Consider the following 25971-nt stretch of genomic DNA (forward strand, 5'->3'; position numbering starts at 1 on the left):
GGTATATTCTCTCACTCTCATTGAATTACTCATTGAATTGATGCCTAAGCACTAACCTCTGAGATGTTTTTGATTGTTTTGTCTTCACACATTTTAAAAGTCCTCAAATCACTTGGTTAATTTGAACATTTCTGCTTCAGGTTTGATGGTTATTGGTACTACATAGTTTATAAGAATGGGGAAGTGTGCCCACTGAGACCTACATCAAATGAATCTTAAATTCACACTTATTCAGGCTAATTGTCACATCTCCATTAATTTAAGACTGAGAATGGGATGTGTTTTCGTATAAAACAGCAGCCATTTTCCTGCTCACCACTTTCCTGAGAGTCATAAGCATTTGTGTCACTTATCAGCTTCCCAGTATCGTAAACGAACCTGTGAATTGTTCATCATTACTTATCACACCGTCGTATTTACGATAAATCAGACTCATGTTCAGCATGATACATTTAACTTTTTAATTGTTTAATGAACTGGGTCTTCTCTGTTGTAGTGGCACAGTGATGTTACTCTGGGGTTACTCTGTCTGGGACTAGACGCTAAAAAAGCACTCTCCTTCTCAGGCCTCTGGGTCTCATTCTGTTTAGATGAAGGAGACCTTGCTCAGGAATTAAGAAAGTCATTAAATTGAGGCTTCGAGTAGGATCATATTTTCAGTGACTCTCAGTAAAGCTGTTTATTAGCTCGTAATATGCAAGGTTGTTAATTGCATTACATATAACGTGACATGCAGTCGTTTATTGCAATTTCACAGTTCAGTTTAATGAGAACACAACCTACATCATCAGCAAACAGCAAAATGTACACTATTACTCTGGTAGATTCAATAAAATCAAAGTTTTCAAACGATCCAGTTTCTGCTGAACTAATCAGCAGTGCAGATGTGCATGATTGTCTGTGGCAACGCTATCAAAGGCCTTCCAGGAGAGAGAGAGAACATGTGTGCCATTGTCTTTCCATTCAATTTAGTTAAAATCATGTCATACACTAACCAAATGTGAACGCACTAGTTCCTTTTAGTATAACCAAGCCTTAATTCTGATTCCTGAATAATGGAGCAGCTAAGTGGATCCTAGGCAGGCCATTTCTCCTGGTGCAGTTCACAACAGTAGGAGACCTTTGTCTCAACTCTTGTCTTCACAGATGGGTGAAAACTTTGAACAAATGCAGTGCTAGCAAATGTCCTAAAATAGTTAGATTAGTGATTACGGCACGTCCCGTACAACACAGATTAGGAGGAAGCGGACAGTTTAAGCATCACCAATGAGGAGCAGAGGATTAGCTGGTCTTGAGAAGTTGAAATTTCTATCATAGTGGAGCTTTAACTGTTAGTTTGAGCAATTAATTACTCTATATTGTAATTTGTAATCTGGCATGACATGATACTTATGCGACTTACTTATAATTCAGTTTGTTGCAATATAAAAAGCCAATGAATATGAAAAAGCAAGGTAGCTATATAAAGTTTTGACTCTCTTACAGTTAAATCCTATTAGTATTGCCATTATTACTATTATTATAATACAACTGTGATCACTTGAATCCCTTAAAAGCCTCTAAGGGTAACAAAATGGTATCTAATTTGTTTAACAGACATTATGACAACCTGCAGGGCTCTTGTTGCACATTCAACCAAAAACGTTTCAAGTGCGACACCATTTTTTTTCTTAGTTTTACACTGGTGCACCTAACATTTCGTATATGTCTACGTCTTGGACTTGCATCTGTCTGTCTGCAAAGCCTGTGTTCTCTATCTGCACTTGGCTGAACTCACTCTCGTGGAAGTATGACGTTGTGGTCAAAACCAATCATCCAAGTGTAGCAGTATAGTCAGGAGGCCATGCTACACTATGTGTACTTCAAATAAAGACAATGTTTACTTACAGCTTATTTGGTTTACAGTCACAAACTCATTGTATTATATTATGCCATTGTTTAATTGAGTAGTTCACAGTGGCTAGGACATGTGGGACATAGTATTTTCCCTCTGGAGGCTACTGCAAGGTACATATTAATTTTCCCACATGCAGTTTGATAACAGACATCAGTCACAATGATTGGAAAAAGTGCACAACTCATTACCTCCTTGCTTCAGTCTTGCAACTTCTCTGTTTGCATGTTTTCATGAGGGCAAGAAGCCTTTCACATCTCCCCCCTTTCCCGTTTCTTAGTCTGCTTTGTATGTGCGCGTAGGCACAGGCCGACATCTTCAATAGAACATGAAGCTGCTGGTGCATTAGGGCATATCTGTCTTCTGAGAGGAGGACACCAGAGGCACCATCATCCCACTGGCCATTTACTGAGCAGCAGAGAGGACAGAAAGAGACAGATGCTCTGACTCTTATATCTGCAGTTCATACACCTCGTGACATTCCATCTTTATATTAGTGTTGATGTTTGACTTCCCCCTTAGAGGTGATTGGCTACAGTGATGTATTATGCAATCAATTAATTAAAAACTATTGGTTCTCTTTTTAAAATTATTTTTGGAGGGAGATTATTCCGGATTCTTCCTTTAATTTAAATTGTAAGCTTCTTTCTCTGATGCAGAATATGTACAGGAAGAGAAGTTTGATGTCATTGGTAACATGCAGACAGGTGTTACTCCATAAGAACAATGCATCTTTTTTTTCTTATTTTAAAACGCCTTACATACTGATATAACGAAGAAAGGTGAATTAAAAATAAAATTTGATCTCATTTACTTTTATTTGCAACATATGTTGCGTTTTTATTAGCACTTAATAAGGAAAATCTGTTCACCTGCTTATTCATTAAACAATCCAGCAGTGAATAGTATAAAGCAGAAAGGTGCCAGGAGCTTCAGTTAATGATCACATCCAACAAAGGTAATAATGTGATTTCAGTGACTCTTGACTGGTGATTACTTTTTTCTTTGTGGGTTTTTATAGTAAAATCTAGTTTACTCCTTCAGTTTATCATCTCTTTGCTTTTAATTAGCCTGATGGATGGCACCAAACTGTCACCAAGTTTTCTGAAAGTCCCATGAAACTCCGGCTACTGCTTTGCCTATTAATTGATGTTGTTTGTTTTGTTACGGTTATGGTCAGATGGTTGGCTACAAATGTTTAGCAGCTAGTCTTTTGAGATGTTGCCAAATGTAAAATCTACATCCATTTGGTGCTTGGCTTGAGTTAATTGACTGTTGTTGTGGACAATATCCATCCCTTCATGGCCCCAATTGATGACCAGATCTGAATCTGAAACAAAACACCTTTGGAGTGTGGTTAAATGGGAGCATTGCAAATCTGTAACCTTCCAGCATCTTGTGGAAAACATGTAATGAAAGCAGATGCAGTTTTTTTGAGAGCAAAGGGACGTTTTTGCCTGTTTATGTATAGTGTTCCTAATAAAGAACTTGATTATTGTGAAAGCAAGACGTGACTGGGCTGTGTAGAACATTTATGTGAGATAAAGGAAGGGAACAAGGATAGAAAAGAGAAGGGCGACACCACAATTGAAGGAAGTGATTGATCTCCTTAATTTCAAGACGCAATGATGGGATCATTTATTGATCTGGACATTTCATCAAGTGTCACATCATGTGACAAACTGACACCCCGAGGTCCTGTGTCACCGCCCTGCGTCTCTCTGGCTCTCTTTGTTTCCTACAGAGTGTTTCCTCATGTTGCCTCTTGTTTTGCTTTTCAACCCTTTCCTATGCCTTTATTTATCCACTGCAGTTCAAACTCAGGTGCATCTTTCAACATGGACTGTATATTCATATCTATATATTAGTAGAGCAGCAGCAGATGGTCAATTAATGAATTGCTAGATCAACAGGAATTGGTTTTGGCAATTGTTTTTAGTCTAACAAGGGATATAGCTGGGGAAATAATACATTTGTTATGAGGTGGGAAAAGCTGATTTCTGTCGGTGGATGGAAACTATTTTCTATTTGAATCATCATTACATAAATTGAAAGAAACACCAACTGCAAACTGATTGATGAGCTGATTTTTTTTGGCACAAGATGTCTGTAAAAATGAAACAGGATTTTACATCATCAGTTTGTGTGTAATGAAATGAAATGGAATCCTTTTCTTTTCATTTAAGACTATGCCAACCTTACTCCAAGCTCCTCCCTGTCAGTTGAAGGTGATGAGAGTGGGTCTGATCAATATGTAATTTATGTTGGAAGAATGAGGCCTCAAGTCCTGTCGATTCCAATGAATTGGAGTGACAAAAACTGTGAATACAGTACTCAAGAAACCATGCAGTTACTGTAAGCATAGTCAGAGGCTTAGATGGAGATGATGAGACTCATCTGCTGAACTTTTCCCTGCCAAGTCACTGTAACCAATAGGCTTTGTGGGAGAACAGATCAGCAGACGGGTTTGATCATCTCCATCTGAGCTACGATCTTCCCTCTGTGACTGGTCGGAATTTCAAATCTCCTGGAAACTGCAGTGACTAATACACAAGGAAGATCAATATGATTGTTTAATTACACATGTAAATGCAAACAGAAATAAGTGTTTTTATTTCACATATTTTTTCTGGCCAATTGTTCAGCAACCAGATGTCTTTTTGATTATTACTTGTCCCAAACAAGAAATGGTCCACCACACCTGATACTATATTTGCTCGTACTTACTTAGTACTGAATTCATTTTTTCCCCCTCAAATAAGCTTCAAATCGGCTACATTCCTTCAGTGCAAAACTTCAAGGTTAATAAGTCTGGCAAGTTTTTCCATTTCGCATAATGTTGGCCAAGAAGAGTGGCTGATTGAATTCATTGCTTAGATTATTTTAACTAGCTTTAGGGTATGTATGAGTTAGTACTGATGTGCTGATAATGTGGCATTGAGCCCAGAGACCCATCATATCAATCTATCTGAGATGAGTACACTTGCCTTTATGGGGTAGTGTGACTTGGAGAGATATAAAAGTAATAAATATTCTCCATCATAATGCATGTTAATACTATGGGTGTGAGGTACTTTAGAGTTCTCTTGGATGACCCTACTGTAAACTGTATATGGAAATGAAATATCTGGATCATGGCTTTGAGGCTTTTACTGGTTTTCCAGTGCTATAGACCGTGGGTAATACTATGTGAAATAAAGACTCTTAAAACATTTCATACTGTATATAAGCTGTCAGTATTTAAGTTTTTTTTTTTTTCATTTGTCCTCACTTCAAAACGAAGTTGTAACTGTTATCTGATAAATCAATACAAGATATCATTTTTTTTATTGTATCACGATGGATGCATTCATATATCTGAATAGTGTTAATCATGAAATAAAATAAATAAAAATATTTTGAAATACATAAGCTATAATATAGTTAATGCAAGTTATTGAGCCCCATAAATGTTTGGGCCGGCCCTGAAGCTAGTTAATAACAATGCAGCCATATAATGTTCCGATTAAATAAAGGAATACAGTATGTGAACCAGAGACAGATTCACTATTCTGCCCAAAGGCATTACCAATGTGCTACTGAACTGTCACTGGCCTGATTTCTTGATGTAATGCTTGCTGATAGATATTTGCCTTCTTGGTCTTTTTGCTCTCAAAAGCTGCATTTCTCCAAGTCAATACTCTGTTCCGACATCCAAGTGTGATGGCAAATTGAAAATATTCTCATTCGTCCCGGTCATAGTTATCCAAAAGTTACCTAACTGGACTTTCACCTGTTATCCATGTGGCTTCTTCAGTTCAGTTTTTCAGTAGTGACTGATTCTATGACTTTTGGATGACAATGAAATATTTCTGCCAATACATGAATCTTCAATCTTGAAAGGGTTATGCACTTTTAATTATCCCGGAGTGCTCTGGATACAGCTCCCCTTCTCTATCTTATCCTCCCCCATCAGTATATCTGCCCTTGGTGGTTGGCTGTACATGCTCCAACCCTCTTTCATGCATTATTTAACAACTGTTTATGATGAGTCATTTGCCGCCATTCTGTCTGCTATGATTCAGTCTAAACGTCTACATCCCTCAGGAGTGATAGGTGATAGCTGACCTAAGAGATCTGTCATTGAAAGTTGGATTTTTACTTTTGGTTTGTGAGAGTTAAAAAGATATATGTGATGGAATGTAAGCATCTAGAGAGGTTTAAAAGAAAAATACCATTGGAAGAGATGCAGCTGAAATAAGCTGCTTTCTGCAGTACTTTTTAATTGTCATGCAAGTCATCTATATTTTATCTCTATCATCACCTAAGAATAACAATGATGGGTTTGCCTTTACTTTGCTGTTTTCAGTAAAAGTGATAATATATATATATATATTTTTTTTTTTTTAAAGCAGAAACATATAACGTAAAGCAAAAAGTAATATTCTCTGTGCTGAACTTGAAAAGATAAAAGTTGAGATTAATCGCTGGATGTTGCAACATGACAGCCCTACATAAAAATTGAAATCCCGAAGGTTCAATAAAATTACATACAGATATTGATATGATTCAAGCAATCAGAAATATCCTGGTTTTCTTCCTCTCTGTTCTTGCTTTGTTCATTTGTGGTCCCTCACTTAGAGCAGAGCAGCTGCTACTTGTGCCATACCTGGAAATGAATTAGACATTCTGTCTGTACCGAAGCCTGTTCTACCGCTAACTTCTTCCATATCAGATCAGGAGGGACCATAAAAAAACAAAGCTCCATCCCACCTTCAATATAATTCCACCAACAGCCCCAGGGACCAGTTCAGAGAGGCTGTGTTACAAGCTGGGCTCGATGGCTTGTGGTGGGGAGCCTTGGCATGGGAATGTGTCTCATTGTCTTTTATTTTTGGTAAGGTATCCATTAGTCCCCTGGCCTGATGACACGTAGCCCGAGCAATGGTTCATTTTAAAATGAAAGTGCGGTGAAGAAAATTTTGTGGCAGTTATTTGGCACATGCCAGTGTGACTTAAAATAGTGAGAGAAAGATGGAAAGTTTAATACTTTACTTAATACTGACATGAGAAACTCAGTGAGAATTGAGGCTGGAACGTTTGCTACATTGTCCTAGATATGCTGTATATTTTCAAGTTTTTAAAACAAGTTGAAAAAAAAGTACTTAATTTAGCTACTGCATAAACACATTAATTGTGACTAATTTCTTTTCAATAATTGTATATTTGAGGTGTCCAAAAAATTGATTCATATAGAGATCATGAGTACATGAGTATTATCCCCAATGATTCTAAATCCATTCAAAACTTAAAAAAACGTTGCTTGTTTTGATTGCCGTTGATTCAGTTTCCCATCACTACCATAAACAAGGACACACTGTCCTGCAAAAGTATTCTCCATGCATTATTTTTAATCAAATTGTGACCCAAGGACTCGGAATCAAATCATGAGATCAAATGTGAGTCCATTATTTACCAGGAGCCAACCCCAAAATCTGTCGCCTGTGGGTTCCCATCGCTTGATCGTCTTTTGCTCGCTGTGAGCACCTTTGATGACAGTGGTTCCTCCGCTGTCTCTGTATCTGTGGGGATCCGGTAAAATTCTCTCCCTTTAGCATGTCTCTGTCTGTTTTGGCATCCCGGGGCACAACATCCATCCACCATCTTCACTTTTATGATGAAAACAGCTGGTGAAGAGATGAGTTGTCTGACATATTGCCTGATTTATGAGTTGTCTAGTCTAGTATACATGTATAGAGCGTAGTTTCCTGCCAGAGGGGCATTACCTTGGTTGTGCCATGTCAGCTACTGGAGCTATATAGCATTAGCTGGCACCAAGTGTACTCTATTCCGTACTGGGTTGTCTAATGTGGAGATTGTGGCTGACATGATTTGTGTGGCTGGTCATTAAGGTGGTCACTAGAGAACACCGTTCCTAAAATGTAAAGCCCGCAGTAAATCACTGAGAACAAGTTGACTAATAACCTTTTTGTCATAATATTTGCAGGTGACAAAATATAACTTGCAGTTAGTGTGAGTGTTTTCCTTCCCATTTTCCCTTCACTGTGCAAACAAATAACATAATGTTTCCTTTTCTGCCGTCCTCTGATGTACAGCATGCATAATCACATCTGCAGAGTGGAAAATGAGCCTTGGATAAAAGCATGGGGGTGAGCGAAAATTTGACAGGCAACACGCAGACATATCAAGATTGCTGCTCCGTTTGCCTAGTCGTATATTTGTGGGGAATGTTGTGTAGGTATAGATGGCACATTAGAGTCTCGAAAGTATTTAGGCAACACTCTCAGCACTCGGTGTATGTTTGCAGACTCATTTCTGATAAATAACCTAAAGGAAACCTTGACCTTTAGCCATTCAGTATCTTAGCTGGCATGTGTTATTGATTCTGTGCAAGATTCCACATTGGCAGATTTCTATCAGTCATGTAGACCTTTGCAGAATTTTAAGGCTTGGACAAAATGAGATAGTTGTTTTATGAAAGAAGTAATATATCTGTCACTCCTCTGGATTATGTTGTTGCGACGGGTTAGGGTGTGTGTCAAATTGACAACTATCTGTCGGGTTCAAATGTTTGTGTAGCGAGAAAACTCACTTGTGCTCAGTTTTCTTCAGTGTCCCCACTCTCTCTTTTCGACTGACGTTTTCTGAATTTGTGACTCTGCTTTTTATCTCGGTGTCTGCTTCTTGAAAGCAGTAAATGAAGGCAAATGTCTTGTTGTTTCTCTGCATCTAACATATATTCTTGCTTGCTGTGTCACTTTTACTGCAGAGAGCAAGCCTTGGATTTCCCTTTCCTCTTAAAACCCCATGCACCATCTGCTATTAGAGTCCAAATATCAGCGATATAACTCGGCTGCTGTCTTTGTCTCTCTTACTGTCTTTGTCACACATCGCTTGTTACTCCTGCGGGAAGACTCAAATTTAAAGATTTAAATGAAGTCAACTTGAAAGCTATTTGAAGATATTTTTTTTTCTTTTCTGCTCTTGTTTCTTTTGTAAGAAGTAACAGTTTGAGAATATATTATGTAGTTTAGGATGTAATGTCATTCGAGTACTCAATATGCATAATTGGCATTTGAAATGAACCTGGTTTAATAACTGTTAATTGTGTTAATGTTTTTGTGCTTGATTAAATCAATGAGGTTCCCTAACTAATCTTTCTCTCTTCATCATAGATCATGTAAAGCGCAAGATTCGCCGGCGGCCCTCCTGGGGAAGGGGTATTATCAGAAAGAAGAAGAGCTACAAAAAAGGAATAGAAGAGGAGGAGGAGGAGGATGAGCCTGAGGCAGAAGTAGAAGCTGCAGGACCGAGTGACTCATGTTTGACACAAGATGAGGAATCCTCCTGTGACACTACTGGTCCCCAACCTAATGGCCACCATCCCCATCTCCCCTCCACAGAGGAGGAGAGCTCCAATGAGCCTCCTGTTGAGGCCAGTGAAGCCAGAGAAGAACCAGCATCTAAGGAGGAGCAGTCCACAGCCAATAAGGGAGAGTCTGAGAACACAAAGAAACACCACAATCTGCATCGTCTTGCTGGCAGTTCTCATCCCAACATGGACAGTGTTGTGGATAGCCAGGCCAAGCAGGCTGACAGCCAGCCTTTGACAGAAACGTCTGAATCCTCAGATGCAGAGGCCCAGTCCAAGCACACAGAGGATCTTCCAGTATCACACGTGGACTGTGTGAATGGAAATGAGTCAATGGACAGCCTGGACTCACAGAACCTCAAGAGGAGCAGTAAGCAGGAGAAAAGGACTCCCCTTATCGTGGCTGCCAGCTCTAACATGCCAGAACAGGAGGAATACAAAGACGAACTTGAGAGCCATCCAACTCAGGGGCACCCTCTTCAGGACGGGAGGGCAGTAACTGAAAGTGCAGAAGAAGATCAAGACAAAGAAGGTATATACAGCTAGCCTGGCAATGTGGCTTTCCTTCCCTATTTAATATGTTTTTTGTGTATTGATAAGTTTTGAAAATGCATACATTTATTTCGTTGCCATGTCTCCTTTCCTGCCACCCACAATCCCGTTAACAGATGTCACTGCAACTGTATGATGGAAAGTATGTTAATTTTTCTCTGTGTATTGATCTTTAACATTTTTTCCGAGGGACAGCGGTGCTGCAGCTTTAACTTATCTTAATAGCCTATAATGATGCTGGAAAAGTAATTTTCTTGAAATGCCAAACCAACACAAGTGATTTCTTGCCATCCCTCAGCATAGCAATAAACTTTGCCTTTTGTTTATTTCACTTGTCATCACATAGATGTTTACAGAAAACATTATAAACTTGGCACCTTCAGATCCCTTTAATGCATTTTTGTTTTACCCGAGCAATAATTCTTGTAAATTTTGAGCGTTATGAATGAGTTTGAGTGTGGGCTTACCCTCTCCAGACATTTACTTTTAAGCATAGAAGCATTTAGCAGATGCTTTTATCCAAAGCGACTCACAAAAGGAATAAGCTACATAGAAGTAGTCTTGGAAAGAACCCCACTCGATGGGAACAGTGGACTGATAGAAGGCGAGAGTGCCGAGGTGGATCCAAGTGCAGAAAGAGATAGTTTAGTGGAGGGGGGAGGGGAAGTGCTAGGACAGAAGATGCTCTTGGAAGAGCTGGGTTTTCAGGACACATCTCGGCTCTCTGCCTCTCATTCATTTCACTGTACAGCACTTGACATAGGTGTGAATAGGTCACTGTCTTCCTATCTAAAGAAATATTTGCAACTATAGCTAAAATCACAGAGCATATATATTGTCTTTAGCGTATGTACAGTATATGGTCATTTTGTCAGTATAAATTGGGGTGTAGCAGTGTGAAGCACCAGTTTGTAAAATAATTGAATACCCTAATGGTCTGAACTTTAGACACTATTTGTTCCATTGTGCAATAACAGAAAAGGAAAAATATGTAAATGTATTAAAATTTATAAAATGTGCCAAAATACTTCATATGTTAGAGCAGAAGAGTGGGAGTTAAGTAAATCTACCTGAAAACTACCTGACACGAGTAGAAAGCAGATGCATTGATGTCTTGAATATGCTAAATATTGTATGACTTAATCTAGTGGCATTTGTTTACTTTTCGTGTAGATTTTGCAGGGTTTTTTTTTTTTTTAAACTCTATGTCCTCACTTTCAAATATTGGCTGTACGTGGTCCAGCATTTGCTGTAAGTAAGTAAGGTTTTGCCTTTGCCGTATTTTCCGTTTTACTTGCTAATCATTTAATCTTAACTGTGGTTATACAGTTATGCAAGATAAGAAAATCATTTAACTCAAACACATGTAGCCAGCGCTTTGCTCATCATTAAAATGTGGCGAAATTACTTTTTTTGATTATCATTCAGCTCCTCTGATTTACATTTTGGTTTGGCTTTTAAAAATAGAGGAGAGGACATGAATAATGCAACATAAGTCATACAGAATATAAAAATGCTATCTCCTGCCTTAGCAGATGATATATTTCAACAGAGGAAGCCCAGGAGCTTGAAATTTATGTCAACCTTTGTCTAAAAGCTAAGCCCTCTGATATGATTCCTCAATGGTTTCTGTCTATAAAGATTCACAGGGCTTTTCCCTATCTCTGATCCTGCCATATATTTTATTTCTTTGCCACAAGCCATTATGCTCCTTTTACTTGTGTGTGGTGTTCGAGTCAGACAAGCCAATAAGTCTGTGTTTGATTACGAGCGTGTGGTTTGGCTGGTGATGGACAGAGGCCAGTTTGGAGGCTGAGGTAATGGTGCCGTTAGAATATGGACAAGCCATCAGAGTGTTACACAATCACAAAACAAACTATGGCTCCTTAAACAACAACTCGGCTACTCCACCTCCTCTCTCCCAAGCTGAGCCAGCCCTTTTTTTTCATTAAAACGTTTTTTTGAATGCTGTTATAAATGGACAGGAAAGAGGCCTAATATGAAAAATCGTGCACCCAGTAGCAGTTAGGATTTTCAAATTCATTTACTCTCCCATACCCTGGTTTTACTTTAATCTTGTAGCAATGGCAGCTGAGATTTATTTTATTTTCAAGTATCCAGTATGTTCTCTCCACTGCTTCATGAGAAAAACAAGTTGAGGTCTGACACTTGCCTCTTCCATTAATTTAAAGTTGATTTAATTCATAATACTTTATCTGTCTCGGTTAACCTTCTTTCCATTAATCATCCATTTATGTCTTCATAGGGGGTTCCAAAGAGAGGAGCTCCTCAGAGCAACTGAAGGGATCTGCTGAAAGGACTGAGGATGAGCCACCACCGGTTCCTCCACATCCTCCGGTAGTGGTGGACCACCAGCAACTCTTGGTAAAAAAAAATATTTAACTATTATCTATTATCATTTAGTCTTGTAGTGATACATTGGTTTTATAAGTACTATGATTTTGGCTCATGGTACAGGATTTTTTCACTGCAGAATGGAAAGGAAGACAAACACTGGGATACATGCAAAGACTTCTGAACGTTGAATTCCATTCGCTGCATCAGTCTGACTTGATTTAGTTCTTGAATCTAACAGTATTTTGTTAATTTTGCAAAAGATTCAAATTAAATCTTTAAAAAATAGTACAGTGCAGTGATAGGCAGTCTGTCCATTGGGCTTTTTAAAGCCTCCACCTAAATACAAAATATTACCAACAACCAACAATTAACACAATTAATAATACAATAATGTGATCCTAAAGGCAGCAATAATGTAGTACAATAACAAGTGTCAATGTTACTTGCAACATTGGGCTTTTCCTAAAGTGACAAGTGAATGAAAGAATTACTTATAGTGTGTTTTGCACTGTTCTGTCAAAGCTATAAAAAGGTCATCTCAGTTTAAAATCTATTAAATACCCTTCATTTAAAGACAAGTGCCCCAAGGACTGATATCCAGAAGAAGCAATAAATACAGCTTTAAATTTCTGTTATGTGGAAAAAGCTATATGTGATTTCAGTGTAGAGGTGTGTCAAACTAAATATTCTAGTGTTTACTCACTGTCTGGTATTAATTTACAAGAATCAATGTACGCTTATTTAAACAAGAAGCAACACTGATTATTTATTTAATCATTAAATTATTAAAAACAATCTATTCGTTCTCTACAACATGATCTAACCATGTACAACCTAGAAAGATTTTACTTTTGCAAAAGCCCGGTCCGTGCCCCCGTCGATATTTGTACACAGATATTTAGGTGTACAAACTGACTTGTATGTAGTACCTGGTTAGGGCTGTATTAAAACCCTAAGCAGACCGATTCTTGCCTTTTTCCTTGCTGGTGTATTCTGTCACACGCACTGGCTCCTGAGATGGATGGTTCTCATCTCAGTGAGATTCTGTGCCATTAATGCATCCGTTTGTACTGTAGCTTCTAAACATATGAAAGGTTGCAGAGAGTTGATATGTAGACATTGAGAAGTCTACCAAAGTGAACGTTTTTGTGGAATTGAAGGTATGGATGGCAGAGAAACCCAATCATGGGGGAACCAGCCTTAAGCTTCCATATCCATAGGTCTCTCTGTGGCTGATGCTGTCACACTGCCCTTCTCAGATGGCTGATTCTTAAAATCTTAGGCTTATTCTTCCTTTCCATTCACCCTGTAGTTATTCCACTGTCTCCCTCCTGTTATCTCCCATCTATCAGCATTTCCTATCCCTGCTATCCAAACATGGAGAGAGCCAGTTACAATGGCAGCAGGTCATTTTCTCATTCCTCAGTCAACAGGTGTTGTTCCTGGTGCATTTGAAGGAAATAAGGTCATGACTCAAACATGAGTTTCTCTGCGCCTCACTAGATCTGCCAACTTATCTAAGGATGTGTTGGAGTAACAGAGAACATGTAGGAGCTCTGTAATGCATGGCACGGTCACGCTACAGTCCCACCTAATACCCCAAGTGTAAATTGGAGCGTCAGTTCAGTTGGCTCCTGTGACAGCACTTCTCACTGATCGGGACGGGGGGCATGGGATTTTAGGGCACTGTGTAGTGTAATTGGTGTAAAAGAAGGGTTCTTCTGACATACATTTATTTTTTTTCCTCCATGCTACATATTGATAGGCTATCCCATTTTGTCTAGTGCCTGTTACCAGTGTCCCATTGGGATGGTGGAGACGGCAAGTTGTGCAATCTCGTCTTGCTGAATGTGGATACATCTTTCAAATTGATTGACAAGCTTTTTAGTTGGCTTGATCTTAGTGCTTCAAGTGGCTGTCCCATTGACCAGCTTCACACACAGCACTAATCTGGGTTATATTTGTTCACAGGGGGAAGAAAGGATATCTGGGGGAAAAAAAACAGATTGTGAAAGGAGTGGACTGTGAATAATTGCTTTTTCATCCCTGGCTTACGGAACAAATTGAATTTCCGGTGTGCAGGAATAAAGTCACCATTTAAGCAGATATTTGCTGGCGTAGCTAAGACTGGCATGTTGCCTGATGTGTATTAGGGCCTTTCATGAGTGCTGTACTGTTCCTTCCCTTTTCACTCAGTTGCATTCATTCATTGATTGTAGTGGGCTCATTATTTTTTTTACTTTTAAATTGATGGAAGAGACTCTGAAATCTCTCTGAAATTGAATACGATCGCTGGTATTAGTTTGTTCACAGACCCTGCGCTAAATGCTGATGCAACTGAGATGTTATTATTTGAGTATTCACATCCTATCTTTCAGAGCCTTGACACAGTTATTCGCGTTGATTCTCTTAGTGAAATCAACTTTTGTTATTTGCAGTTTCACTGAAAAAATGCTTGATGGTATTTGAAACAAAATTAATTCCACTGCAAGAATAAATAGAAATGTGCCCTATTCTCTGCTGTTTTCTTTCATCAATGATCGGACACTTGTCTGCAGATGGACTAGAAGAAGTGGTGCTGACAATTGAGAATGAGAATTCAGTAACATGAAATCCCATCTCGCCCTGCCATTTTCCTCTATCTTACCAAGAACACAAATAATCGTTTGCTTTGCTGGTTTTTTTTTTGCAGCTCCCTAAAGAAAAGAGCTAGTGTTCCTAGTTGTTGGCACAGTATGGAGTCTCTTGGCTTGATGTTTTAGCCATTACAGCATGTCAGGATTTCCTGTTTTAGAGAAGCCTGTCAACAGAAATGGCCTCATTTCAGCTTGTCATCTGTGTTCATTTTTAGTGCTAATAACAGTGGGGGGTGCCTCTGTTGAAGTAGCCATGGCACATGTCCGTTCAAAAGAGAACAGCTTAATAATACTGCTGGACAAGCCTTTGATTGTCAATAACATTTGAAGTGTGTCTTTTATTTTCATTCACTCAATTTATTTCATTCAATGGCCTTGACATTGCAGTCATTTGCCTGTAATTGTACGTGCATAGTTGTGCCTCTTGGCCATGCATTTGAAGTCCAGTAGTGTCCATAAAGCCCATAACAAACAGTTTCCTCGATTTTCTTGCTGTTCTGCAGTAGTTTGCCTTTTAACTGAACCTTCAGGGTGATTAATTATACCCTTTTTGCCTCGGTCGCACCTCATGTATCCCAGTTAAACCTTGGCTTATATAAACTGAAGATATAGATTGTGTAGGATTTTGTACCTCTTATTAAATGCTTCCGTTTTTCCTTTGTCACCCAGTGGTATCGGTCTACCAGGGAATGCACTTCAACATTAACGCTACTGTAGGCATGGATGTTGTGCTAAAGTGAGCCTCCAAGTCAGAGGAAGAATAAATCTCTCATGTACTTTTATTACTAACAAAGACTCTAATGACAGTGAGTTATAAAAGGAGAAGCACGTCTATAAATTACAAGCCCCATGACCTGAAAGTTTTAAATCTTGATGACAAAATTCTATTACAGAGGCTGATATTGCAACAACTAATTTAGATGTGTCAAATGTTTCCTTGTTCTTATTTTTGGAAATGTAATGCACGATGAACAGGTTATTTCAGTGTTGGACACCGTTCCCTTTTACGGCAGTCACACTGGTTTTACTTCACCTGAAATAAATATGAATTAATTATCTTTTATTTCCCTTGAGGATTATTCCAAATCAAACAACCTAATCCAAAACAACCACAAATCTCTGTATCAGGTCATTTTGCAGAGGTGTCATTTGTGGCGAGTCAGTGCAAAGATTGTCCTCCTTATTAACTGGTGTTATGGGTCTCTGCTGTCTTAAACTTATAAAATATTAAAGCTACCCTGTATCTTATTTACCAAACATCTTGTTTTTTCTTAAACTTTTAACAGCTTTTTAATTCTCAGAATACCCTTTTCTTCTTGCGAAATGAAATCAGAAATCACTTTTACGTCACTCCCTATTCATTATCGTTACCTCAATCTTGTGGTAAATGACACCCTGTAAAACATATACACTCTTAAGGTGTTTCTGTCTACATTTCTAATAACCAGCACCTCCACACTCCCCAAGTGGATCGTGAAAATTGTGATTGTCTTGAAAAAACCACAGCCATAATTTTAGTACGGGAAAAAAATTACCTTGGATTAGCCAAAATATCTTAATGGCGTGAAGTAGTGTGAGCTGAGTGACAATAATTACCCTCCTCGAGGACAATGCTGCACAGCGTGACAGTCTCACTTTTTAAACCACAATACTTGGAGTAGATTTGGCCAAAGCTGTTCTGCAAAAATCAGCTTGCTGACGGAGCAGAGGTGGATTTTTATATGAACTATTGTGTATATACTGACATGGCTAGACAAGAACAGCATGATTAGATTGATAAGGTTGTTTACTATATATGACATACTTGCCTAATGGTAAATACTGTAATTCTGATTCTGATCCAAGTCTGAGCATTGAAATATGTAATGTGTCCTCACAGTCGCTCAGACACATTCCATATTTCAATGCTTTTCTATTTGAAGACGACTTAGGTAAACAAATGACCATGAGACGTTTAAACGTTAGCTGTTTATTTTGGGAATTTACCAGCTCGGCACTGGGCAGCCTGGCTGTTCTAGCTCAAGTGCATTTATTGTAGCTTTGGTTGCTATAGTTACCTGCTGATGGGAAATGAGCTGATGTGTCTGAGCAGCTATGTTAAAGATAAATGAACTATCATAGTCAATGGTATGAAAGAGGCTTGTGTGTAAGGGCATGGCCTGATATTATGTAGATATTTAAGAGCTAATGGATGAAAAATTCTTCTCTCACACATTTTTGTTGAAGAGATCTTATCTCGTGCTTCAAGGTTATTGAAGTGCAGTGTCTGTGTTCCTGGCGGGTAATTAACACTAGTACACAACAACTTATCTGCAGATATCTGGCTTATGTTTTGTCAACATAAATAGTGCTAATGAACAGGTAAGGAAACTCCATTTTCTGTCCTGTCTGATGTTTATGTTTAGATTTATGTAAGAAGAACTAATTATTCTAACTATGAAATTAAACACACAACGTACCTGTTAGACAGTATTATATTTCAGGAAATGTGGAAGAAAGTTAAGTTCCCAGGATAAATGACTAGAAATGCTCTGTGCAACATTGCTAGGTGTGTGTGTGGTGTAAATAAATCATAAGGAAACACATTCACAAATTGAGCCTGGACTTTGTAAAGTAAAATTAAATCAGATATTGAAATTCTAGTCGATATCCTGCCTGAATTATGTTTTTGTGAGCTCAAAAGGATAGGAGACTGGCCCTTAATCCCTAACCTTCTACTGAATGAACACAACTCAAGTCTTGGTCTGACTGGGTGTCCAATGCAGGTGTAGTCTTAGTGGAAAATAAATGTTCCGAATGTGAATTTAAAACCTGGTAACATTTAAGCTTAGGTTAACATAAAAGCGGAGGTCTTAATTTAACACACTGTGGAAAATAAACATCCTCATTAGGCCACATATAAAAATCACAAGCAATTAAACGATAAGTGGATTCATTTTATTAAAGCACTAAGTCGTGAAGCTTAATATAGATCTCACACAAATGACCTTCTCACACAAATACTGAGGCATGCACAGCCATTGAGTGGCTGGGCATGTTCCATTGGTTTTATTGTTCTGAGTAAAGCCAACTATTATATATTGAAGATGAAACGTCAACCCAAGCAGGGTTTTTACCTGCCCTGCTGAAATGGAAGAACATTTCATTTTAATGCGCTGAGACCATGATAATTTGATTTGTCATGATGGTCCCTGACCCTTGTAGCACTATCAATATTGCATTACCTATGTGACCAAGTGCCCTGAAAGCCACATTATTTGTCACTGTGACTGGATTTCTGTTTCACACCACCTTCTGCCCTTGTTGAATCCATTAATGGTATCAACCAAACTAGAATAATGTAGTATTACTCATTTTTGCGCCAAGAAAATGCAGGAAGAAGAGGGTGAATTGTTCTTTTAGAGGGAGATATTGATGGCTTAATTGTGTCCCTGGTGACAAGGACTGCTAGGCATCACATCCCTGTTGTTTCCCCCTTTACTGCCTGGAACTGAAGCTTGTGAAGCAACCCTTGATGATCATAGACAGAAGAATCTGGCACAGTACTGGAAGCATGCAAGCCACTTTTACTGCTGTAGTGTCGCCCTGCTAATGTACAGTTTATTTCTTATAACTTGTCTTTGTGTTTAAAGTGGATCTTTACTTTATACGGCAATACGCAGGAAGTCGGGAAGAAACCTGCCCTAGTTTCAGCAGCTTTAATGTAGTAATCTAAACTTTACTTTGTGAACATAAATAAATAATAAATAGTGAACTACACAAGCCACAAGAGTGTTTCTGTGACTTGACACTGTTTTGAATTCATCTATCTGCTCTTTTAGTATCAATTTACACTGTTGACAACGCGTTAGTGAGTTACAGTCACGTCATTACATTTACACAGTAGATTATGGATTGAAAAGGAGCAGTGTTGAAGCATCCTTTTTGTAATGAGTGAAAGATGGTGTTAAATTCAGTTCATTTATTAATTTCTCCATGTGTGTCCTGTGACATCATCCCTTTAGCTGCGTTTCTGCCATTCACAATAAATTGAGGCACAGTTTCCTTATTAGAAAATCTGGAGCCAATAGAACAGTTAGTTTATGGGTTTGCCTTATAGTTGATGGTGTAACAGCATATCATCTGATAAATTAGTCAGGGTTTAAATAGCGGAGCTGCAGCCCAGTCAAAATGAACATAAATCCAGTATTAATTTGGTTTACAGCACTCTGAGAATTTAATGCCATTGAAAACTTGTTTTCTATGATCAAATCCTCTTTCACAGCAAGAGGTTGAGTCTCTGGTCTTAAGAAACATGGAGATAGACAAAGATGTGAGTAACAATGGAGAGGGAAAGAAGAAGCAGGGCGTTCAGAGTGGGTGAGGTTAAATGGTCCACATCAGTAGCACTATTTAACTATCTGGGATTACTACCCTTTTGTGTGCACTGGACTCACTCAATCACGGATCGTGTGTAATACACACTAGCATCATTAAGTCCACACTGTTGCTGACATCCTGATCAAGCTGAAAAAAGTGCACGGCTGCAATCAGCTGGCTAATGGTAAGAGGAGAATGAAGGGAAGACAAAGAGGAAGCAAATGAAAAAACAACCGTTGGAAACAGAACTGTGTGTGAAAAAATGTGGTTGAAGAGAAGGTGAAGAGAGGCTCTATAAAACATTGAAATAGGCTTGAGGTGAGAAGACACTATAAAAGAGAAGGTGCACAATAAAGAAGTGAAATGCACTTAAAGCGAGAGATGGAAAACATGAAAAATAGAAGGCAATGCAGGAGCAGTTGGATGAAAGGAAGACTAGAGGAGTATCTTGCAGAGTATTTTACATTATTACACACATGCGAAATGGATTGTAATGATACTTATTAAAGCTTTTATGCACATGTTGTTAAAATTGGCATCGCACCATGATGTGCTCCATTTGGTCCTCTTTTTATGAGTTCTCAGGGCTGGGTTGAAACAATGAAACCTAAAAAGTCTCTTGATAATTTACCAGGGGTACTGTGCAAAAAGCAGAAAGAAAGAAAATATGTTCAAAACACAGCGGCTGAGTGCTTTTTTTAAGGCAGCCATGATTATAATTATCAATTTGCATGAATTGGGAATAAGAGAGAAAGTCTTAGTGTTCTTAGTTTCCTTTTGCACTTTTTCGTCAAGGGAGTAAATTTATTAGATTGACCAGGTTGAGGGTTTTATGTCAAAGGCATATTACTGGTGAATCCTCTGCGACTGCCAGATTAGGTTATGGAATATTTTGAAGGGCATTATCTTTTCAAATGAATGTTTCCACCCTCTTGAGTTCAGAATGGTAAGAACCCACTGGAACTCTGGCTGGTAAAGCATTAAAAATTAAACCTGTTTCCAGCGACTCAATACAAGGGAGATTAACAATATTCCCTCTGTTCTCAATAGTGATATTGGGGGAGGGGGACATCAGAGGAATAGTGAATGCCATGCATGCACTTTACCACTTTACATGCATGTCCTGCGTACACTCTAATCAGGCGGTGCACATTTTTTATATTATGATAATTCCATTTCATAACGAGGACATGATTTCAGTTAAACCATACATTTTACATGCATACACAACACTTACTCATCTGGAGCTACTCAAATATTCCCACCTAGTTAGGTTAAAAAAAAAGTGTCAAACCTGCTTTAAAACTACTGTAAGGTGATATATTCGAAATCTAAGTGTCTCCATGGACCAGAGGACAAAGTGGCATGTAAATTATTTAGGAGCTCCTGGTCATTTTTTCGGCTTCATAGAAAATGTCCAAAAACATTTTGATTAGTGTCTTATTTTTTATTTTTCTAAAATGTTTACAATGAACAAAGGGATGAGTCTCCTGTAAAGGTATGGCACTTCAGATTTACCAAGGTTTTAGACCTTCATTAGCTCAAAAGTGCTATGGCTTGTTTAAATGGTTTAACAAACAATATTACTCCTTACTCATTGGCATTCCAAAATTTTAAAGGTCCCATATTGTGCAAAATCAACTTTTTAATCATTATATTTGGGACTCTGCAGCCCTATCAGTCGACAAAGTATGAAATAAGATGACTCTAATGTTTTTGTAGTCCTCCTCAGTTTTAAGTACAGGAGATAAAACACATGATGTTGACTTCCGCACTCATTGTGACATCACAATGCGCTAAACTCCTTGAATTGTTGTCTCGCGGAGTTGTCCGTAAAACACAGAAAATCGGAAGTCCGCGAAAAGTTATTTTCTTGGCTCCACAGTGCAGCACAGAGTCCAACACAAAGTTTCAGCCTCAGAGGATTTATCTGTCCAGTGGATACATGTTATATATGACGGCAATGTGCCTGCTACAGCCCCCAAATGATCACTTTTCCAAATGCTAACTGCTGTTAGCTCCCAGTAGCCTCTGTGGCTGATGTCATTTCCTGTCCCTTAAGTTTGATTTTACTTTTTACTTTTACTGGCTCCTTTAAGTAATTGATAAAGCCGGAGAGGGCAATAGGAAGAACAAATTATTTTCTGCTCTTCATCTTCTCAGTGCATATTATTATTGAGAAATTTCAGTTAACAGAAAGTGGTGGAGGTCAAGTAGCGATCAGGAAGATCAACAAAGGTTTTCAGTAAAACTAATCATAGGATTGCGAGCGAGGCTTTTCAGAACCTCTGTACGACTACAATAGACCTTGTACTAAAGACTATTTCGCTGACTAGGGCACTCTTTTACTGTGAGTCCTCATCTGAACAAATATGACCTTTATGAAAGCATCAAACTTTTCTGCATCCTCGCCACAGAATTCAGCATCAGAACAAGTTCCCAGGTGAATTGAACGTCTAAAAAAGCCTGATGCATTCTGCAAGCAATTCCTGTGGGCTGATTAATTTTATATAGAACCGTTTGGCTGAAATAAGAAAAGGTATGTTTGGAGGAGAAGCGTGCAGAATTTCATCAGAAGAAAACCTTTATTCAACCTTTAGGTATAGGGCCGATCAAGTTTTGTGCATTTGTTGCAGTTCACTGGCAGACAGAAAGAATAGATTCGAATAAATGCCAGCAAATCTGGAACCTAACATCACTCACTATTTAATAAAAAAAAGAAGATAGAAGAGGCTTATACAACAGGACAATTAGCTAGCTTCAAAACACCTTAAAATCCACTAGTGACTGAGGGTGAAGGTTTTGCTATGGCCCTCACAGTTTTCCTACCTCAACATTAATTGAAAATCTATGGCTAGACCTTAAAAGAGAATGGCATGAATGCTTACCCAAGAATCTTGAATAAGTAGAAGCTCTTTGAAGAAGAGATAAAAATCTGCCCAGTGAGTCAGATACTCTAAACCTCCACAAAAAATCATTACAAACTATGATTCTGTCCAAAATACTCAGCGTCCAGTATGCCCAAACCTTTGTTGTGGGCCATTTTCATTTTTAGGTATTTTGAAAATTTTAAAAGATGGAAGAAAATGTCATTGTTTATTTATATCTTTAACAAATAAGGTCATCTTTTACTCCCTCTCACAGTAGCAGACATTCTGACCAGGTTTGCCTCAATGTTAAAATGCCCGTCTTTATCCATAATGTTTACGCTGTCATATTGCAGGAGATAAACTAGCCTGTCCGTGTTATTTATGTTGATAGCTGTGGGGTAGCATCTGAATTGCCAACATCGAGGGTGGATCTCAAGGACAGCTGGTGTTTGAAATTCACTTCCCTAAGTCTATGCGATGTGTTTGTGCTGCAAAGTGAAGACGTCCTTACAGGGAAGTGAGGTGCTGCTTCTAAAGTTAAATATGTGCTCACGAGTTCCGTCTGACTGAAGGTTTTGTTGATGTGACAATAATCAAGACGACTGGTAGTCGGAGTACAGTGACTAAAGTGGTGTTTACTTTTTTTGCCCCTGTAATTATCTTTTGGACATTTGCTGACGAGAGGCTTTTAAGAACGTTCACTTCGTATTCATCTTGACATTGCCTTGGTCTTGTGTGTTTAACATACGCCGTCCCTCTGGTAAGTGTGTAGACACACTTTAGAATTTCTCTGCCTTGAATCAGTAATGCAACTTTAATTATTGTGCCGTTGTTCTCTTAGTCCGTGCATTCTGATGAGTCCTGTGTTTAAATAGATACACGCAGACTGTGGCTCGGTTAAAATGTGAGGAACAGGTCAATTTAAAGGCCGTTTGACTGTCCAGAACGTTTTAATTAAAGTAGCAGTGAAATGTAAACTTGGTTCTAATTATGATTAGCTTTAATTAGCTGTCACTCTGATCTTAATTGCTTTTGAATATAGCTGACCTCCACATTCTCCGTCTCTGTGCGCCAACATCAGTGCTCATTTGGTATGACTAGTTATTCAGCACAGTGTCTCACTTTACCTCACTACCTTTCACAAGGTAATAGATATTTATAAGAAGGGTGTTGCGTTATACCATTATGGACAATAGTCGTTATTTAGAAATAAAAAATCTATGTTAAGAATACAAATTATAGTGCATAAATAAACAAGTGCCTCTTGTTTTATTCATTTATTTTCCATTGCAGTAACTGCCCACTTCCCAATGTAGTAGTTAATAATTAAGAATAATATTTTTGGCTACCTGTGCCAAGAAAGAAATCTTGTTTTCGCTGTGAGCACGGCAGACATTATGACTTGCAGTGCTCTCTCTCTCTCTCGCTCTCTCTCCGTTGATGTGGATTATTATAAATGGAATTCAAGCAGAAAATGATGGAAGATGTCCTGTCATTGGTCTTTGTTGTTTCACAATTGCAAAAACTTTTTTTTTGTAGGGGGAAAAGTTTGGAAAATAAATAAACAGCACAACTACTTTCAAAAAGGTGTGGAGAATAATTGCATCAGGTCGTTAAAGTTACGCCTGGATGAGTGAGAAAGGTGTTTTTCAGCTGAATACAGGTTAAAAAAAAAGCAGATATGTTACCTAAGCCCTTGCACTTAGTGGCTGGTTAAACCACTGGAAGGAGAAAGGAAGGAGTTGTATCAGGAGTTTGTGGTATTTTAAGTGCCATCGATTTCATGTGTTTCTTTGTTTTATTTCCTCACAGGTGCTACTGGACATGGCGGTGAGGAAGAGCGACGGCTACAGCGTGGAGCAGCTGGAGAGACTGTACTCCCTTCTCAGCCAGTGTATCTACAAGTACCGCAGAGAGTACGACAAGACCCAGCTACTGGAGGTCAGTTAAACAGACACACTGAGTCAGCTCTTCTAAAGTGCATTAGCAGTCTAAACTGTTCTCAGTAGGATATCTAGTCGATTAAAGCAAGCAAAAAAAAAACATGGACTAAATTCCTGAGCTCTTACAGCTACATAAAAATGAAATATAAACGTAACATTAAGTAAAACAATGCGGTTTATCTGATTGTAGTAGTGTGTGAGTGTACAGCTCAGAGATGCACGCTATATATTGATATCAATGTAGAGTGTATACATTTATGTTGAAGGGAGACAACCGTATATAATGTATATATTCTACATGGGTGTACAGTTACCGCAGGGGGAAATTACCGGGGGGATAATATGGAAAGAAAGGAGGATGAATGAATATGATTTATATAGGGAACACAAACAATACAAGTTTGCTGGTTCTGTCATGTTGACCATTTATTTCACTGAAATTCAGCTCGGATCCTTTTTACATTAGTTGTTTCCCCTGTAGGGTTGCAATGGTATGAGAGTATTTCCGGGAGTTATAGTATTATACCTGTCTCACAAAATAGGTTTCACTTGTTCTGCATCTATTTAAAGTCAAAGTACCTGTGAGATTGAATATATCATTAGATTAAGACTTTTTTCTTTAATGTAAAATTAGGTTTTTACTCTAATAGTTGTTTCATTGAAAGTCTTTGGCATTATTTTCTACCCAACTGAACCTAATGGTTATTTTTATTTAATTGTTTTGGTTTGTAAACCTTCTATAAGCATCTTTTGTACAGAACATAAAGAGGAGAATTAAGTATTTTTCTACAGTTTGAAGACCTGGTGAGTGTTAGGGTTGAGTGAGGTGGGGGTGAGGCTATAGGCAATCACCTCACACCATTAGCAGGCAACCGTTTGTTGGAAGAAAGAACAAGAATTCCACTATTTGGGAGTATTTTGCTTTTAAACCGGATGCAAAAGCACAGGTGCATTGTTTTCACCTTCGGCACTGAGCGCTGTCCATGGTTCTGATCGCTTCCGTGTAACTGCTCCTCTCTACTTTCCAAATACAATAGCCAAAATAACATCCACATTGTTTGTTAGTTTTGTTAGTAGTAACTTGCACGCACAAGGGTCCGTCATAGCTCTGGGGCACGTCGTTGTACGTCACGCTGCTGGCTCCTGAAGTAGTTAAATCATAAAAAAAATTATACATCGATGCAGGGGTTGCTAAAACATCACAAATAATCATTATTTTAATCACAAACTATGCCGTTTCCACATACTTTTTATGTAAACGAGATAAATAGGCTAAAAGAGGCACGTTTCCAGACAGAATTACATGATTGACTTTGTCATCACTAATCTACTGCAGTGCACTGCGGAATAAACACTTCAAACTTTGAGAGCCTGTTAGTCACAGACCCATTTAGAAGAAGAAGAAGAAGCAGCTACTGCAAACATTATGTCATTAAATATTATGAAATCTATTTACTAAAAATGACTGACCCACTGCCATGCCGTGCTGGTGTAAGTGTTGGATGACGCAGTGAGGAGTGAAGTCTCTCCTCACACTGACAAACCCCCACAAAGCTCAGAATAAAACAGAATCCTTGAAAGCAGACATTAAATTAGCAAGAGAGAGCGAAAAGAATTGGCCCCCAAAATAACAACAGGGGATATAGTTGTCCAATTGCCAAATAACATAATTTTCTTCATTTTGACCTGCAGATTTGACATCATGAAAGCAGAGTAGGTCAAGTTGTCTGAGTTACTTCCTTCATGATGCCAAGGCACATGTTTTTAGTCTTTTCTTTTTTTTACACCAAGCCATAATGGAACAGTGAATGGGGGTATATAAAATCTGAGGTTCGAAGTAGAAAATTAATTTTGGGAGCATAAATGTAGACCAAAGTCGAGTCATCATGGCAGAAACCACAGTAGGTGAGTTGGTATTAGATGATTCATATCCACCCTGGACCTACAGCTGGACATTAATGGTGTGCACCTGTGTAGTATCAATATA

General features: G+C 38.4%; 1 protein-coding gene across 1 annotated transcript in view; it reads left to right on the forward strand.

Annotated features, from left to right (window-relative positions):
• The window catches only part of atad2b (ATPase family AAA domain containing 2B), a gene marked incomplete at both ends in the record, with an annotated part of 64039 nt that overhangs the window by 33065 nt on the left and 5003 nt on the right, over positions 1–25971 (forward strand). The window contains 3 exons of the mRNA XM_083899102.1: positions 9070–9798; positions 12085–12203; positions 23854–23982. Coding sequence (XP_083755228.1) covers positions 9070–9798; positions 12085–12203; positions 23854–23982 — 977 coding nt within the window. The remainder of the gene's footprint in view (positions 1–9069; positions 9799–12084; positions 12204–23853; positions 23983–25971) is intronic.

The sequence above is a fragment of the Microchirus variegatus genome (assembly GCF_963457635.1).
Source record: "Microchirus variegatus genome assembly, chromosome: 12".
NCBI classification, from domain to species: Eukaryota; Metazoa; Chordata; class Actinopteri; order Pleuronectiformes; family Soleidae; genus Microchirus; species Microchirus variegatus.